At 45.1% G+C, this 16,409-nt stretch overlaps 1 protein-coding gene across 3 annotated transcripts in view; it reads right to left on the bottom strand.

Moving 5' to 3' along the window:
* RAB28 (RAB28, member RAS oncogene family) overlaps nucleotides 1-16,409 on the bottom strand; it is a 131,753-nt gene that overhangs the window by 114,523 nt on the left and 821 nt on the right. For all 3 annotated transcript variants that reach the window (XR_003758944.2, XM_029063689.2, XM_029063688.2), the window contains exon 2: nucleotides 5,375-5,471. Coding sequence is in view for 2 of the 3 variants with exons in the window: in XM_029063689.2 (XP_028919522.1) it covers nucleotides 5,375-5,471 (97 nt within the window). In the remaining variant the exon portion in view is untranslated. The remainder of the gene's footprint in view (nucleotides 1-5,374; nucleotides 5,472-16,409) is intronic.

Raw genomic sequence — 16,409 nt, 5'->3', positions numbered from 1 at the left:
TAAATTTTTTTACAGCATTTGTTAGGTGCGTACTATGCGTCTAATGCTGTTGTGTGCGCTGGGGTAGATACAAGCTAATTAGGTTGGACACAGTCCTTGCCCCACATGGGGATCACAGTCTAAGCAGGAGGGAGAATTGTAACAAAAGGATTGTGGTTACCCTCCATAATCTTCTGTGGCATTTACTCATTCAATAGTATTTATTGAGCGCTTACTATGTGCAGAGCACTGTACTAAGCGCTTGGAATGTACAGATGGGTAACAGAGAGAGTCCCTGCCCTTTGACGGGCTTACAGTCTAATCACGGGCTTACAGTCTATTTATCTCCTTAAAAACTAAACAGCCCATGTTTAAAAAAACACACACATTCTTGCAGATCTTAGAGGACACCCGAGACGAGAACGTTTCGAGATAAGTTGCACTAATAAGTTGCGGGGCCTTAGGTGTCTTTTACAAGATCTCTGCAGTCCCACGGGGCTAAATTTTCATTCCTTTCAAGAGAGGGGAGAATCAAGCACATCACAGATGGAAAACTTCACAAGTCACAATGTTCAAATTCAAGATGAAAATTCCAATTCATCAATGAGGAATTGGGAAGGGCGGATAGTACAGCATTGGAAATAATAAGCAAAGCTTTAGTCTCAACAAACTTTTCTAGGATTCAGATTATTAGATCTATTCATCCACCAATGTGCAGAAGCAGTCATATCTGCTGAACCTTCCCCAAAGTGCTTCAAAACTGTTGCCGAATTGTACTTTCCAAGCGCTCAGTAGAGTGCTCTGCACGCACTGAGCGCTCAATAAATACGACTTGAATGAATAGGAGACCAATGCATTCAGTAAGTGCTCAAGTACTATTTCTCCTAGAGAAGGAACTTTCATTAGGACTAATCAAAGTAGTATTACATTAGTATCACTGAACTAGATTCAAGTCATCTCTCCTAAAAACACACATACCCAAAATAATGATGAAATTAAGGCAGAAAATTCAAATGGCCCTAAATTTTACACTCTAACTCGCTTATGCTACAGATTACGATTTTTGAAATATTCTCACAAATAATGATTTTAAAATCAAAAATATGAAAAGGAGGAATAATTCTTCCCAAGTGTGACACAGCCATCCATCTCCAGTAGCAACCCACCCCAAGCGTCTCAAAAGTCCACCAGAAAAGAGGGATAGGGCATCAAGGGGCCTGGGGTCTAATCCCACTCCACCATTTGCCCACCGTGTGAACTTGGCAAGTAACGTCCTCGCGCCTCAGTTTTCTCAGCTGTAAAATGAGGACTCCATCCCTGTTCTGCACGGCATAATCGACAGAGCTCCGGGTACAAGGTCATGGGTTTGAATCCTGGCTCTGCCACTTGTCTGCTGTGTGACTTTGGGCAAGTCGCTTCACTTCTCTGGGCTGAAACTGTGAGCTCCACGTGGGATAAGGACTGCGTCCAACCTGATTTGCTTGTATCTACCCCAGCGCTTAGTACAGTTCCGGGCACACGGCGCTTAACAGATACCACAATTACTGGTCTTCTTCCCATGTAGAATGAGTCCTACACAGAACAAGTTTTGTGTACGACCTGATTATCCTCTATCTACCATAGCTTAATAAAAGGTCTGGCACATAGTAAGCACTTCAATACCACAATTATCATTATTTCTGTCAACAACGGCTCAATTCATTCCAAAGGGAAAGAAAAGGCTCCTGTTTTTATAACAGTTTTTAAATGTACGTTTGGGCAGAACTTACCAGTAGGTCAATAGCAAACTACGATGATCGTTACAGTATCCCTCTCTCCCACTTGCCAGCAGACGGGCTTTCACCACTGACTCAAAGTCAATCGATCAATCATATTTACTGAACAGTGCAGAACACTGTACTAAGCCCTTAGGAGAGTACGATATAACAAGAGTCGGTAGTCACGGTCGGTATTGAGCTTAAAAAAAATGAGAGCCCAGAAGATGCAAACACCCCTGAAGCTCGAGTTTTCGAATATCATCTTCTTTCAAACACTTGTTTACACTTGTTCCAACACCGTAAATCTTGAGCTGAATTTCACTTCTCTGAACACTGCTGAAATTGTCTAATTCCCATACAAAATGTGGTAATTTTTGCCTACTTTGTCTGACGGAACTTATGTCAGTTCAAAGAGAACAGTCAGCAATATACTCAGGGCAGCCTATAAGATAAAAAATGCATTTTTTCCTTGATACTTCAAGAAATACACAAAGCTTCCCAGATCACGTGTCACGTTCCTTGCGACATCTGCTGCTTTGGTAATTTTAAAATAAACATCATTACTAGAAAACATTTAGCCAAACATAAGAGAAAAATATAGGCTATTTTGACTTTGGTTCATCTGTATGAAAATCAAATGCCCAAAGGGATTCCGGTAATAACCTGAAATCTATACGCATACAAACATACACAGAATACCATTCAATATCAGAACAATTCCAAAATCTGAGGTTTATGAACTACCAGAATTTTTTTTTAAGACTTTAAACTGTAGTAAAGCGTGAACTTGCTTCCTCCAGCAAGTTCGAGGGTCTAACAGAATTACTGACGATTAAATCATTTTCAAGCCGTAAGGTTCCAAGTGAAAAAATAGTCACAGAGTCTCTTCCACTTAGTAAGAAATGACTTGCGACTACAAATAAAAATAAATGGAGTGACAAGTAGAAGTAGGGGAAAGTTGGTTAGTTCCGATCCAAATGAAGGCCACGGGGACAATTCACCGGTGACTTTATAACAGCGCTTGGCACAGAGTAAGCGTTTGACAGATACCACAATTATTATTATTAAATGTATACCCGGTGCCTTGGTTAACCTTATTTAAAGTGCTGCCTCGTCGAGATGGGACTCACAACACAAGTCTGCCCACTTCTTGTACAGAAGACTTTAAAATCCTTTTCACAGTAGAACCCTGTTTACTGGACTGTGCCCACAACCTTCCTGAAACCATTTTGACTATGGCTCTTAAGAAGCTCTACCGGCAAAACCTCTAACAGATCCACTATTTTAAGCTGTAAAATCTGCACAGTGGCTGCATCCAGACTATACAGCACCCTGGATCGTGAAATACACGGAAACGGGTGGGAATCTGAAGAGCGATTACCTCGGAATAGCTCAGTGGAGAGAATCTGTGAGGAGCTGGACACTAGAAACTTCAGTTAAATTTTATCTGGGCCATAGATTTCATTTTATTCCACCCCAGTTAAGATGAATATAATTTCTTAGCTAAATTATAAAACGATACTCGAGGGCGCTGGGGTTTTTTTCGGACTCTAATACTGATAATGACAAGGAAACGCGAGGTAGTGAAAATAAAACGCACACCAAGAGGGAAAAAAAGGATTCATTTTTTTCAAACTTTTTATATTGGATATATTTATTTTGACTGCGTGACTGAAAACTTTGAGAGAAATTTCTGCATTAGAATTTTCAATCAACTGCAAAAACCAGACTTTTGCGGGGGGAGAGGGGGCGGGAGGGAAAGCATCGTGTTTTTTTTCTTGGACGTGTGCCCATCAAAACTAAACTTAATCAGGAAAATTAAAATACACATTCACTAAGAGCACACATTTCCTAATGTCAGTCCCAGACCTGAGTACTTTCTGGTTCTACACCAAACCCAAAATCTGCATAGCTGGAAACAAACGTACATAGTTAAAATGATTTCGGAGACTGAAGTTATATTATGTGATTTAAAGCATGTGTTCCAGGAATCATTTTATTCCATTAATTTTTTTTAAATACAAAAAGTCATTTTGAAATATTTAAGATGTTTATTTATTACTTAAACCTCTTTGACTGATGAAATAAAACCATTAAGGGGCTGCGCTGGGATAAGAGGATGCTTTTACAAACCAACAGCAATAATATGAAGTTGAATAGTGTATTAAGAGCTTCTGTATACACAACAGCTGGCAAAGATGGAAAAACCCTTGCAAAAATACAAGTTCACAGCATGCACACTGCATGATTTGTGTATGTATTCCATTAGCAACTCCTCTAAGTATTCTGTATATAACACTCGCACTCCCATATGGGCAGGAATAAGAAAAACGGAGGCGGCCCTTATTGACATGTTTTCAAAGAAAATACGCAGAAAAGAAAATGCTCAAGACTCCGTCCTATCTTTTACTGTCCGGCACGACAATATAAGTAAAATCAACCTTGATGGGCAAGATTCATTGCTTCATGCTTGCACTCCTCCCATAGTCTGCTATACCTGACGGATTTTTACCACCTCAGTGATCTTGGAAATATAATATTAGCACAGTGTGCTGGTTAATCCCTGTTTTTAGATATTTTGCATTAAACCTTGTTATCGGATTTTAACGTTTTGGGGGGAAAAAGTTGGCACATTTCAGGCAGAACAAATTAACTTTCTTGATAACTGGTCTATTAATTCCCTCAATCCCCACCACCATCCCAAACACAAAGCGAAATGGGCAGGATTTTTACTCAAAACTGCCCACAATGTTAATACTTCGAAATGTCTTTTTTGGCTTCAGTTTAAGCAGCTCACCAAGATAAATTGCTTTTAATGGAATACTTTCATGCTTACAAATTCAACGACCACAAGTGAATGAATAGCCCATTTTAGTCCCCCAATTGTTGAGGAATAACCTTCGAGCAGCCCCCATTCTTTTTTATTATTATTTCTTGGCCTTTTCCATGCAGTGTGCTGCAACGGGCATCTAAATAGTTTCTTTGCGTCGGGAACTGAAACATCTTGAATGCTCAAACTGTATTTTTATGAGTGCCTTGGGACCCTAAATTTTAGTGGTCTATTAAATGCCAGCAATTTCATGCTGCCTTGCATAAAACAGCATTCACATATTAGAGCACAGTGGTTCCATAGCTACATTATATTTTGCCCCAAAAAAATACAAGTTTGGGGTAGTCTACTTAAAATAATATACTTTAAAGCCATAATATTTTTTTCTGCGCCTTCCCACGCAAATCTGTATTATTGAATTGCACGGAGAACTTGTTGAAAATCAAATCATTTTAAAGAATATCTTTTAAACTACCAATGGAAAAAAAAAAGACACGCAAAAGGCCCCCTCATCCTCCAGTACATACAGCATTCTAACCTAAGAAGAATCAACGACTGAATGGTCATTAATGTTCAGCAGAGAAAAACATTTATTTTTTTTTTTAAAACATTTCCCACATATCTCCCAAGGCGATGTCTTCATAACAAGGAATGCTGATGAACACTATCCTCCCTGAGCTAAATTGCCGGTTATATATAGATTCTTCAGCCCAAGAAGCACAGATTTATTTTACACATTTCTGACTTAGGCTTTTCCTAGAAGTACTATTTCCACCACCTCCAATGTTAAGACTATTTATTCCTTTACCTGGCAACGTTATCCTTTTCAAAAAGAAGTCCAGTCCTACAGTTTGTTTGTACTGTTTCCCAAAAGCTTCTTGAGCAAAGCGTATAGCTAAGGAGGTCTAAAAAATAAAACACATATCAAGTCAAAAAATAAATCAGTTCAAGTCAATTTTATATTTAAAAAGGAGTCAACAATATAAAATACGAACTAAATCGATCTTGGCATCTCTAATCAGGGTGGGGAAGAGCTGGCAGAAGGAAATCAAGGAGAGCTGGGGGAGGAGAGAGTAAAAAAAAGTTGGGTGAGATCCTTACTTGGTAAATTCCACTTGCCAACTGCTTTCACATCAGAAAGAGCACAGACAAAATTCACGTCTGCAGTTTTTTGCAGTAATAATAATAATAATGGAATTGGTTAAGCGCTTACTATGTGACAAGCACTGTTCTAAGCACTGGGGAAGATACGACATAATCACACCAGACACACTCCCAGTCCCACACAGGGCTCACAGTCTTCGTAGAAAGGAGGACAGTGCTCTGCACATAGTAAGCGCTCAATAAATACTACTGAATGAATGACAGGTATTTAAACCCCATGATACAGATAAAGTAACTGAGGCACAGGGAAGTTAAGTGACCTGCTCAGAGTCACACAAACAGGCACAAGGCAGAACTGGGATTAGAACCCAGGTCCTCTGACTCTCAGGAGGATGCTCTTTTCACTAGGCCACGCTGCTAAAGGTGCATAATATTCAGTTACTCATATTAGTTGAAAAAAGACAAGTAAATATGAGAGGGATCTCCACCTCTGTCCGTTCAACAGTGATAATGAAGAAAGTCTACACGCATTTTCTGAGGCTGTAGATATTCTACCTTGGTAAGATGGTTAGAGAAAAGGAAATGAGAAAAATGCTACCTGCTTCCAGAAGGATTTTCAAATACTGAAATTACATGCTACAATAAAAAAATTCATTAATTCATCCTTCAGAGACCACTGAGTTCAATTACAGTGGTCTGAATGAGCTCTTATTTTTGTTTAAATCCTGTCGTTTTCAGACTGCCCATGTTATTAAGGCCTATAAAATAAGGAAGAAAGTAGATTTTTTAAATGTTTGCTTTAAATTCTCAACAGAATCATTTAAAAAATTTAGTTTGCTAAAATTTGGCAGAATTTTATGGCACAAGCACACAGACAAAAACCCAGATAGCCCAGGATGCTGGAGCTGTCCTTTTTTTTATGAATCAAGTCATAATATCTAACAAAAAATCAGAGGCTTTCTTTCAGGAGTCTATTTCTAAATGAAAGACAAACCAGAATTCACCCGGTTCTTGAAGGTAACTGCTAGTCATTTTTTAGCTTTTTACACCGAACATCCTTATTTGTTCAACTCCAAATGGGAGTAAAATGATATTTCCACTAAGTCCCAAAATTGGGAAAGGGAGACTCCACTCTGAAGTATTAAAAATTAAAACTACCCTCACCAGTCCTTCTGAAAACAAAGCCTGAAGCATCCAAGAAAAGCACCGCAGAAATACAATTTGGCCAAATTTCGGTAAACGAATTGTACTTAATCTGAAAACATTTTCTAGTACAATAGATATTTTTATTATTTGGATGCAACGAGTAATTCAAAGAGGACCATTCTTTTTGTAATACAAACGGGTCAACAGAGATGAAAGATCAGACAAATAAAATTACTGCTAAAGAAGTGAAAGAGAGAAGCGATAATACTGTTTGTTTCTGACAGTTCCTCAACCTCATCAATAACTAGCTTAGCACACTCTGAAGAATCATCAGTACAGGAATTCTGAACCTTAATGGAAAAAAAAAAAATCACTCACTTGTACCTGCTATCGCTATAGATACAAGTTTATGATAGTTTCCATATTGTATGCTGAAATACCCGCAGTAAAAAAAATCCGACTGATACCGTTTCATACATGTATTACGCTTTTCATTTTCACACAGATTTTTCCAAACAATTTATAAATATTCATTAGGTCTCACGGCACTCCTGTCAGCTCAGGATATATAAAACATAAAGTGCACTCTAAGGGCCCTTTTTCTCTGTGATTACAATCTTCCCTTCAACAAATGGGCTTTTAGATTTTAATACCCACTCTATTTTGTAGTGAAAAGCAAGCGATGGAAGGCTGTGACTAAATGCATCCTGACAAGAGCATACAGTATAAGCTAGATGAGTGGCAGACCATGCCCAGACATCTTCTTTCAAAGGCAAAAAGCCGATCGATTTATCATCCCAAGGAATCCCCTCTTAAAATATCTGGAAGTGTTAAGTGAATTCTATCTCAACCACAACAAAAAAAAACCACAATCTGTTAACTTCCTTATACTGTATTATACATATCCTTCTCCAAAAGGTAAGAACCTAATTGACTTCCCTGGTGGAAAGAGACTGGGCCTGGTCGTCAGAGGACTTGGGTTCTAGTCCTAGCTCTGCCTCTTGTCTGCTGTGTGACCTTGGGCAAGTCACTTCACTTCCCTGTGCCTCAGTTACCTCCTCTGCAAAATGGGATTAAGACTGTGAACCCCATGAGGGACATGGATTGGGTCCGACCTGGCCTTACTCAGAAGAGTGCCAGAAATTTTTTTTAAAACTAGATTAAAATTAAATTAAAATACCATTTTAAAAAAGAAACAACCAGACATTCTCATTTCCTTCTTTAACACTTCCTACCTACAGGCACTTTTCAAACCTGGAGCAATTTTGACAACAAATAAATGTGTTCAGTCAAAATGTGCAGTACAATAAAAGAATATTTAGCCTAGCGGAAAGAGAACGGGCCCGGGAGTCCAAAGGCCTGGGTTAATAATAATAATAATAATAATGTTGGTATTTGTTAAGCACTTACTATGTGCAGAGCACTGTTCTAAGCGCTGGGGTAGACATAGGGGAATCAGGTTGTCCCACGTGGGGCTCACAGTCTTAATCCCCATTTTGCAGATGAGGTAACTGAGGCACAGAGAAGTGAAGTGACTTGCCCACAGTCACACAGCTGACAAGTGGCAGAGCCGGGATTCGAACTCATGACCTCTGACTCCAAAGCCCGTGCTCTTTCCACTGAGCCACGCTGCTTCTCTGATCTAATCCCGGCTCTGCCACCTGCCTGCTGCATACATTTGGACAAGTCACATTTGTTCGGGGCCTCAGTTTCTGCATCTGCAAAATAAAACTTGTGCTCCCTCCCTCTCAGTCTGAGAGCCCTACGTGAGACAGGGATTATGTCCGACCTGATTATCTTGCATTTACTCCAGCATTTATGGCGATGCTTGGCACACAGTAAGGGCTTAACAAATATCACAATGATTATTACTAACTTGATATAATAAATGCAATCTGACAGTACACTATGAACCCTTAAATATAATTTCTAAGGAACAACTGTTTGCAACTCCATCTTCGTGTCAGGTCACATTTCCAAAAATGAAAAAGCTCTGCCCTCTAGGAAGTCACACCCGTTTCTAAATTTCTCTTCACGGGGTAGAGCAGAAACTGTTGGTCTTGAACCTCAACCCTACACCTCTTCCAGCAGGAGAGAGCTGGTGTTAGAAAATCCAAATAAAGGGTGAGAAACATGGATTCGTATGGAAAGCGGGATGGAAAAGGATATTTGTGATTGGGAGGGAAATGAGTCAGAGAACTAGATTAGTGAGAGAGAGAAACGGATGAACAAATGTGCCTACAGAGAAATATGATTTTAGAACAGTTTCAAAAGAAAACATTCTTCCTATTTGAGGGGCAGCGTGATCTACGGAAAAGAGCAAGGGCCTGGGAGTCAGAGGACCTGAGTTCTCATCCTGCCTCCACCATTTGCCTGCTGTGTGTCCTTGGACAAATCGCTTAACTCTTCTGTGCCTCAGTTTCCTCATCCATAAAAGGGGAAGCCAATCCCTCTTCTCCCTCCTACATAGACTGTGAGCCCCATGTAGGGCAGGGACTGTGTCCAGCATGATTACCCTGAATCTACCCCAGTGCTTAGAACACTGCTTGACACAGATTATGCATTTTACAAATACCTCAATTATTACTATAATAATCATAAAACAATTTGTGACAGAGGAAAGAGGCGTTAGGATTAAAAGGCACGCATTCAAAGTAAAGAATGGAAAGATGAAGAGTGAACTTGGAACAATATCAATCAATGGCATTTATCGAGTACTTACTGTGTGCATAACACAACTGTAAGCATTTGGGAGAGTACGATACAACCGTAAACTCACTGTGGGCAGGGAGTGTGTCTGTTTATCGTTGCATTGTAATTTCCTATGCGTTTAGTACAGTGCTCTGCACACAGTAAGCGCTCGATAAATACGACTGAATGAATGCAACAGAATTAGCAGAAACCTTCCCTGCCCACAATGAGCTAACGGTCAACGACCATATTGAACCGCCACAATTGTGCTCCACAACCCTCCCTAAGCCACCCATATAAACGTTTCGAACGAGGGTGGCTGAAGGTGCTTGGGAAATAATCATTTACTGTAAAACTTTACGGTGACTATGTGGTTTAAGGGAAGACCATAAGGGTGCGCAGATTTGTTTTTCACTTTTTCAAAAATCCATCCATCTCAATAATTTTGGGACGTCTTGAGAAAATGTGCCGGAGAAGAACAATTCATATGCAGCAGTAAAAGGAGTGAGGCAGTACGCCAAATTCCTCTCTTCCCAATAGATCTTTTTCTTCTAATCAAAGGAGATCAAACTCTTTCCCTCAGGCTCCTAAAAAAATCACTTCCAAACAATAATTACAATAATAATGATGTTGATATTTGTTAAGCGCTTACTACGTGCCGAGCACCGTTCTAAGCGCTGGGGAAGATACAGGGTCATCAGGTCGTCCCACATGAGGCTCACGGTCTTAATCTAGAGGAGGTAACTGAGGCCCAGAGAAGAGAAGTTCAAATCCCGGCTCTGCCACTTGTCAGCTGTGTCACTTAACCTCTCTGTGCCTCAGTTACCCCATCTGTAAAATGGGGATTAACTGTGAGCCTCACGTGGGACAACCCGATTACCCTGTATCTACCCCAGCGCTTAGAACAGTGCTTGGCACATAGTAAGCGCTTAACAGATACCAATTTAAAGAAGTGACTCGCCCACAGTCACACAGCTGACACGTGGCAGAGCCAGGATTCGAACCCATGACCTCTGACTCCCAAGCCCGGGCTCTTTCCACTGAGCCACATCGCTTCTCTATAAACCACACTATGCCTGGTAAAGCAGAAATGGAGAGGGGGAGAGGAACTGAGAAGCAGAATGGCGCACCGCTTAGACTGTGGGCCTGAGAGTCGGAAGGTCGTGGGTTCTAATCCCAGCTCTGCCAGGCTTCTGCTGCGAAACCTTGGGCCAAACACTTCACTGGGTCTCCGTTACCTCATCTGTCATATGGGGATTGAGAGTGTGAGCCCCATGTGGGTCAGGGATTGTGTTCATCCTGATGGGAAGCAGCGTGGCTCAGTGGAAAGAGCCTGGGCTTCGGAGTCAGGGGTCATGGGTTCGACTCCCGGCTCTTCCACGCGTCAGCTGTGTGACTGTGGGCAAGTCGCTTCTCTGGGCCTCAGTTACCTCCTCTGTAAAATGGGGATTAACTGTGAGCCTCACGTGGGACGACCCGATTCCCCTGTATCTACCCCGGCGCTTAGAACGGTGCTCTGCACATAGTAAGCGCTTAACAAATGCCAACATTATTATTAACCTGTATCTATCCCAGGACTCAGAACAGCACTTGGCACATAGTGAGTGCTTAACAAGCACCAGAATTATTATTATTATTATTATTACCGTCTGAGAAGCAGCATGGTCAAGGGGATAAAGCACAGACCGGGAAGTCAGAAGGACCTGGGTTCTAATGCCGGCTCCACTTGTCTGCTGTGTGACCTCGGGCAAATCGCTTAACTCCTCTGTGCCTCTGTTACCTCATCTGCAAAAACGGGGATTAAGGCTGTGAGCCCCCCGTGGGACAGGGACAGTGTCCAACCTGATTAGTCTGTATCTCCCCAAGCACTCTGTACGGTGTCTGGTGCCTAGTAAGCGCTTAATAACGACGATGATGATGGCGTTTGTTAAGCGCTACGTGCCGAGCACTGTTCTAAGCGCTGGGGAAGACACAAGGTAACGAGGTTGTCCCACATGGGGCTCACAGTCTTAATCCCACTTTACAGATGAGGTAACTGAGGCACAGAGAAGTGAAGTGACTTGCCCAAAGTCACACAGTTGATCGGTGCTGGAGCCGGGATTAGAATCCACGACCTCTGACTCCCAAGCCCGTGCTCTTTCCATTATGCCATGCTGCTTCTTCATAAATACCATTATTAAAAAAAAAACAAAAAAAAAACAGGACAGGTAGAGGGAAGAGGAGAAGGGAAGAGGGAGAGAAGGGAGAAAAAGAGGGGATAAATGGGGCCAACGCAGCATTCCAAAATCATACATTCAAACCTGAAACTGATTTTAAAAAAAAAAACACCTTGCCGTGGGGCCTCAAACTTAAAATTCAGGTTTGCTGGCAAGAGGATCCTGCAAGGTGGAAGGTGGTACCCGCCTGCACCACAGTACCAGGGTGACCAACCATTCATTCATTCAATCGTATCTATTGAGCGCTCACGGCGTGCAGAGCACTGTACTAAGCACTTGGAAAGTACAATTCAGCAACAGAAAGTGAGAATCTCCGCCCAACGGGCTCCAAGTCTAGAAGGGGGGAGACGGGCAACCAAATAGAGCAATCGGACAAGCCTCAATAGCATCGATGTAAATAAATAAAATTATAGATATATATACATCATTAAATAAAATAGAATAATAAATATGTACCTATATACACAAGTGCTATGGGGTGGGGAGGGGGGTAGAACACAGGGAAGGAGTAGGGGGGATGGGGAGGGGAAGAGGGGCAGAGGAAAGGGGGAGCTCAGTGTGGGAAGGCCTCCTGGAGGAGGTGAGCTCTCAGTAGGGCTTTGAAGAGAAGAGAGTTAATTTGGCGGAGGTGAGGAGGGCGGGCGTTCGGGGACCGCGGGAGGACGCGGCCCGGGGGTCGATTAGGCGAGAACGGGGGACGGCGAGGAGGCGGGCGGCGGAGGAGCGGAGCGTGCGGGGTGGGCGGTGGAAAGAGAGAAGGCAGGAGAGGTAGGTGGGGGCGAGGGGACGGACAGCCTCGAAGCCTAGAGTGAGGAGTTTTTGTTTCGTGCGGAGGTCGACGGGCAACCGCTGGAGGGTTTTGAGGAGGGGAGTGACAGACCCAGAGCGTTTCTGCGGGAAGATGAGCCGGGCAGCGGAGTGAAGAACAGACCGGGGCGGGGAGAGACAGGAGGTTGGGAAATCAGCAAAGCAGCATGGTGTAGTGAATATAGCACAGGCCTGGGAGTCCAGAGGTCATGGGTTCTAATCCCAGCTCCACCATGTCTGCTGCGTGATCTTGGGCAAGTCACTTCGCTTCTCCGTGCTTTGGTTACCTCGTCTGGAAAATGGGGATTACGACTGTGAGCCCTACGTGGGACGGGATCTGCATCCAACCTGACTACCCTGTCCCTACCCCAGGGCTTAGAAGAGCACTTAACAAGTACCATAATTATTATTTGGGACAGGGATTGTGTCCAACTGGATTATCTTGTATCTACCCCAGTGCCTGGCGCATAGTAAGCTCTTAACAAATACCAAGACTGCTATTGAAGCAGCGCGGCTCGGTGGAAAGAGCCCGGGCTTGGGAGTCAGAGGTCAGGAGTTCGAATCCCGGCTCTGCCGCTTGTCAGCTGGGTGACTGTGGGCGAGTCATTTCACTTCTCTGGGTCTCAGTTCCCTCATCTGTGAAATGGGGATGAAGACCGTGAGCCTCACGTGGGACAACCCGATGACCCTGTATCTCCCCCAGCGCTTAGAACAGTGCTCTGCACATAGTAAAGCGCTTAACGAATACCAACATTATTATTATTATTATTATTAGAGAAGCAGTGTGGCTCAGTGGACAGAGCCCGGGCTTGGGAGTCAGAGGTCATGGGTTCCAATCCCGGCTCTGCTGCTTGTCAGCTGTGTGACTGTAGGCGAGCCACTTAACTTCTCTGGGCCTCGGTGACCTCATCTGTAAAATGGGGATGAAGAGCGTGAGCCTCCCGTGGGACAACCTGATGACCCTGTGCATACTCCAGCGCTTAGAACAGTGCTCTGCACATAGTAAGCACTTAACAAATACCAACGTTAGCAGTAGTAGTATTAAACACTTCCAAAGAAAGGAGGCCCGAGAGCTGCAGGGTTAATGCTGACCACCCAGTAGGCCGGACTACCTCGAGGGAGCCCGGCGGTCACGCAAGAGGCCCCAGGGAAGATGACCGTAATGGGGCCCCTCAACTGGGCGAGTGGGCACGGAAAGCAGTTCGCCACTATGGGAAGAGCTGACGGCCAGTGAGGGGCGAGGGGTGCGGGGGCAGGGTGAGGGGGGGCAGGCAAAACCGCATGGGGTTGGCATCCTGGAATGCCCTCCCTCCTCACCGCCGCCAAACTGATTCTCTTCCCCTCTTCAAAACCCTACTTAAAGCTCACCTCCTCCAAGAGGCCTTCCCAGACTGAGCTTCCCCTTTTCCCTCTGCTCCCTCTGCTCCCCCTCTACCCCTCCACCTCCCCTCAGCTAAGCCCTCTTTTCCCCCCATTTCCCTCTGCTCCTCCCCCTCTCCCTTCCCCTCCCCTCAGCACCGTGCTCGTCCGCTCAACTGTATATATTTTTTATTACCCTATTTATTTTGTTCATGAGATGTACATCATCTTGATTCTATTGAAGCAGCGTGGCTCAGGGGAAAGAGCCCGGGCTTGGGAGTCAGAGGTCATGGGTTCAAATCCCGGCTCGCCCGCTTGTCAGCTGGGTGACTTTGGGCGAGTCACTTAACTTCTCGGTGCCTCGGTTCCCTCATCTGTAAAATGGGGATGAAGACTGTGCGCCCCACGTGGGACAACCTGACTCCCCTGTGTCTACCCCAGCGCTTAGAACAGTGCTCGGCACATAGTAAGCGCTTAACAAATACCAACATTATTATTATTATTATTTATTGCTATTGTTTTAATGAGATGTTCATCCCCTCGATTCTATTTACTGCTATTGTTTTTGTCTGTCCGTCTCCCCCGATTAGACTGCGAGCCCGTCAATGGGCAGGGACCGTCTCTATCTGTTGCCGATTTCCACATTCCAAGCGCTTAGTACAGTGCTCTGCACATAGTGATGGCTCAATAAATACTATTGAATGAATAAATGAGGGTGAGCGCGTCATTGGGCAGGGACCGTCTCTATCTGCTGCCGAATTGTCCATTCCAAGCGCTTAGTACAGTGCTCTGCGCATAGTAAGGGCTCAATAAATACTACTGAATGAATGAATGAATGAATGAGGGGGCAGGGGGAGATCCGAAACAATAGCAGTGGTATTTGTTGAGCGCTTATTGTGTGCCAGGTACCGTACTAAGCGCTGGGGGGGATGTAACCAAACCAGGCTGGACACGGTCCCTATCCATGTGGGGCTCCCAGCCTCAATCCCCATTTGACAGATGAGGGAACTGAGACTCAGAGAAGTGAAGTGACCTGCCCAAGGTCACACAGCAGACAAGTGGCAGAGCGGGGATTCGAACCCATGTCGTTCTGACTCCCAGGCCCCGTGCTCTAGCCACTGCGCCCAGCTGCTTCTCTCAGGGTTAAGAACGTTTTGTTTGTTAAGCGCTTACTATGTGCAGAGCACCGTTCTAAGCGCTGGGGGAGATCCAGGATGATCGGGTCGTCCCACGTGAGGCTCACAGTTCATCCCCATTTGACAGATGAGGTAACCGAGGCAGAGAAGTGAAGCGACTCGCCCACAGTCACACAGCTGACAAGCGGCAGATCTGGGATTCGAACTCATGACCTCTGACTCCCAAGCCCGGGATCTGGTTAGGGGCAATGGCGGACTCTGAGGAGGAATGGTGGGGCCCAGCGAGGAAAGGCCGACAAAACCGCCCGGGGTTGCCATGATAACGATAATAATGATGGCATCTGTTGAGCGCTTACTATGTGCGCAGCGCTAAGTTCTAAGCGCTGGGGGAGACACAGGGTCATCAGGTTGTCCCACAGGAGGCTCACAGTAAATCCCCATTTGACAGATGGGGTGACTGAGGCCCAGAGAAGTGACGGGACTCGCCCACAGTCACACAGCTGACAAGCGGCAGAGCCGGCATTGGAACCCATGACCTCTGACTCCCAAGCCCGGGCTCTTTCCTCTGAGCGACGGGCATGCGGGGGAGAGGGGAGGAGATCTGAAAGAGATTGTCCACTCATTCAATCCTATTTATTAAGCGCTTCCTGGGCGCGGAGCACTGTTCTAAGCGCTTGCTGGGGGCAACGGCGGGCTCAGAGGAGAAATGTCGGGGCCGGATCAGGAAAGGCCGACAAAAGCGCCTGGGGTTGGCCGGAGTCGGTGGGGGCCGAGGGGGGCGTGAAACGGTTCGTTCTGTCAATCCTGTTTATCAAGTGCTTCCTATGTGCGGAGCACTGTACTGAGCGCTTGTTGGGGGGCAAGGGCGGGCTCTGAGGAGGAATGTTGGGGGCAAGAGGCGGGTGAGGGGGAGAGGCGGGTAGATCCCAAAAGCACCGTTCAGTCATTCAATCCAATTTACTAGGTGCTTCCTTTGTGCAGAGCACTGTACTAAGCGCTTGTTGGGGAGCAATGGCGGGCTCCGAGGACCGCTGGGTCCGGCTAAGGAGAGGCCCACACCACCGCCTTGGGTCGACGTGACGGGGAAAGGCGGGTAGATCCAAAAAGGACTGTTCGGTCATTCGATCCTATTTACTTGGCGCTTCCTGTGTGCGGGGCACTGTACTAAGCGCTTACTGGGGGGGGCAAGGGCGGGGTCTGAGGCGAGAGGCCCGCACCCGCGCCTGGGGTCGGCGGGAGGGGGAGAGGAGGGGCTGTGATGCCCCCAAAGGACTGTTCATTCATTGTCCTATGTACTAGACGCTTCCTAGGTGCAGAGCACTGTACGAAGCGCTTGTTGGGGGGCAAGGGCGGGCTCTGAGGCGAGAGGCCCACACCCGCGCCT

The sequence above is a fragment of the Ornithorhynchus anatinus genome, chromosome 4 (genome assembly GCF_004115215.2).
Source record: "Ornithorhynchus anatinus isolate Pmale09 chromosome 4, mOrnAna1.pri.v4, whole genome shotgun sequence".
NCBI classification, from domain to species: Eukaryota; Metazoa; Chordata; class Mammalia; order Monotremata; family Ornithorhynchidae; genus Ornithorhynchus; species Ornithorhynchus anatinus.
The sequence above is the reverse complement of the archived record's forward strand: the minus strand, read 5'-3'. Positions and strand labels throughout refer to the sequence as shown.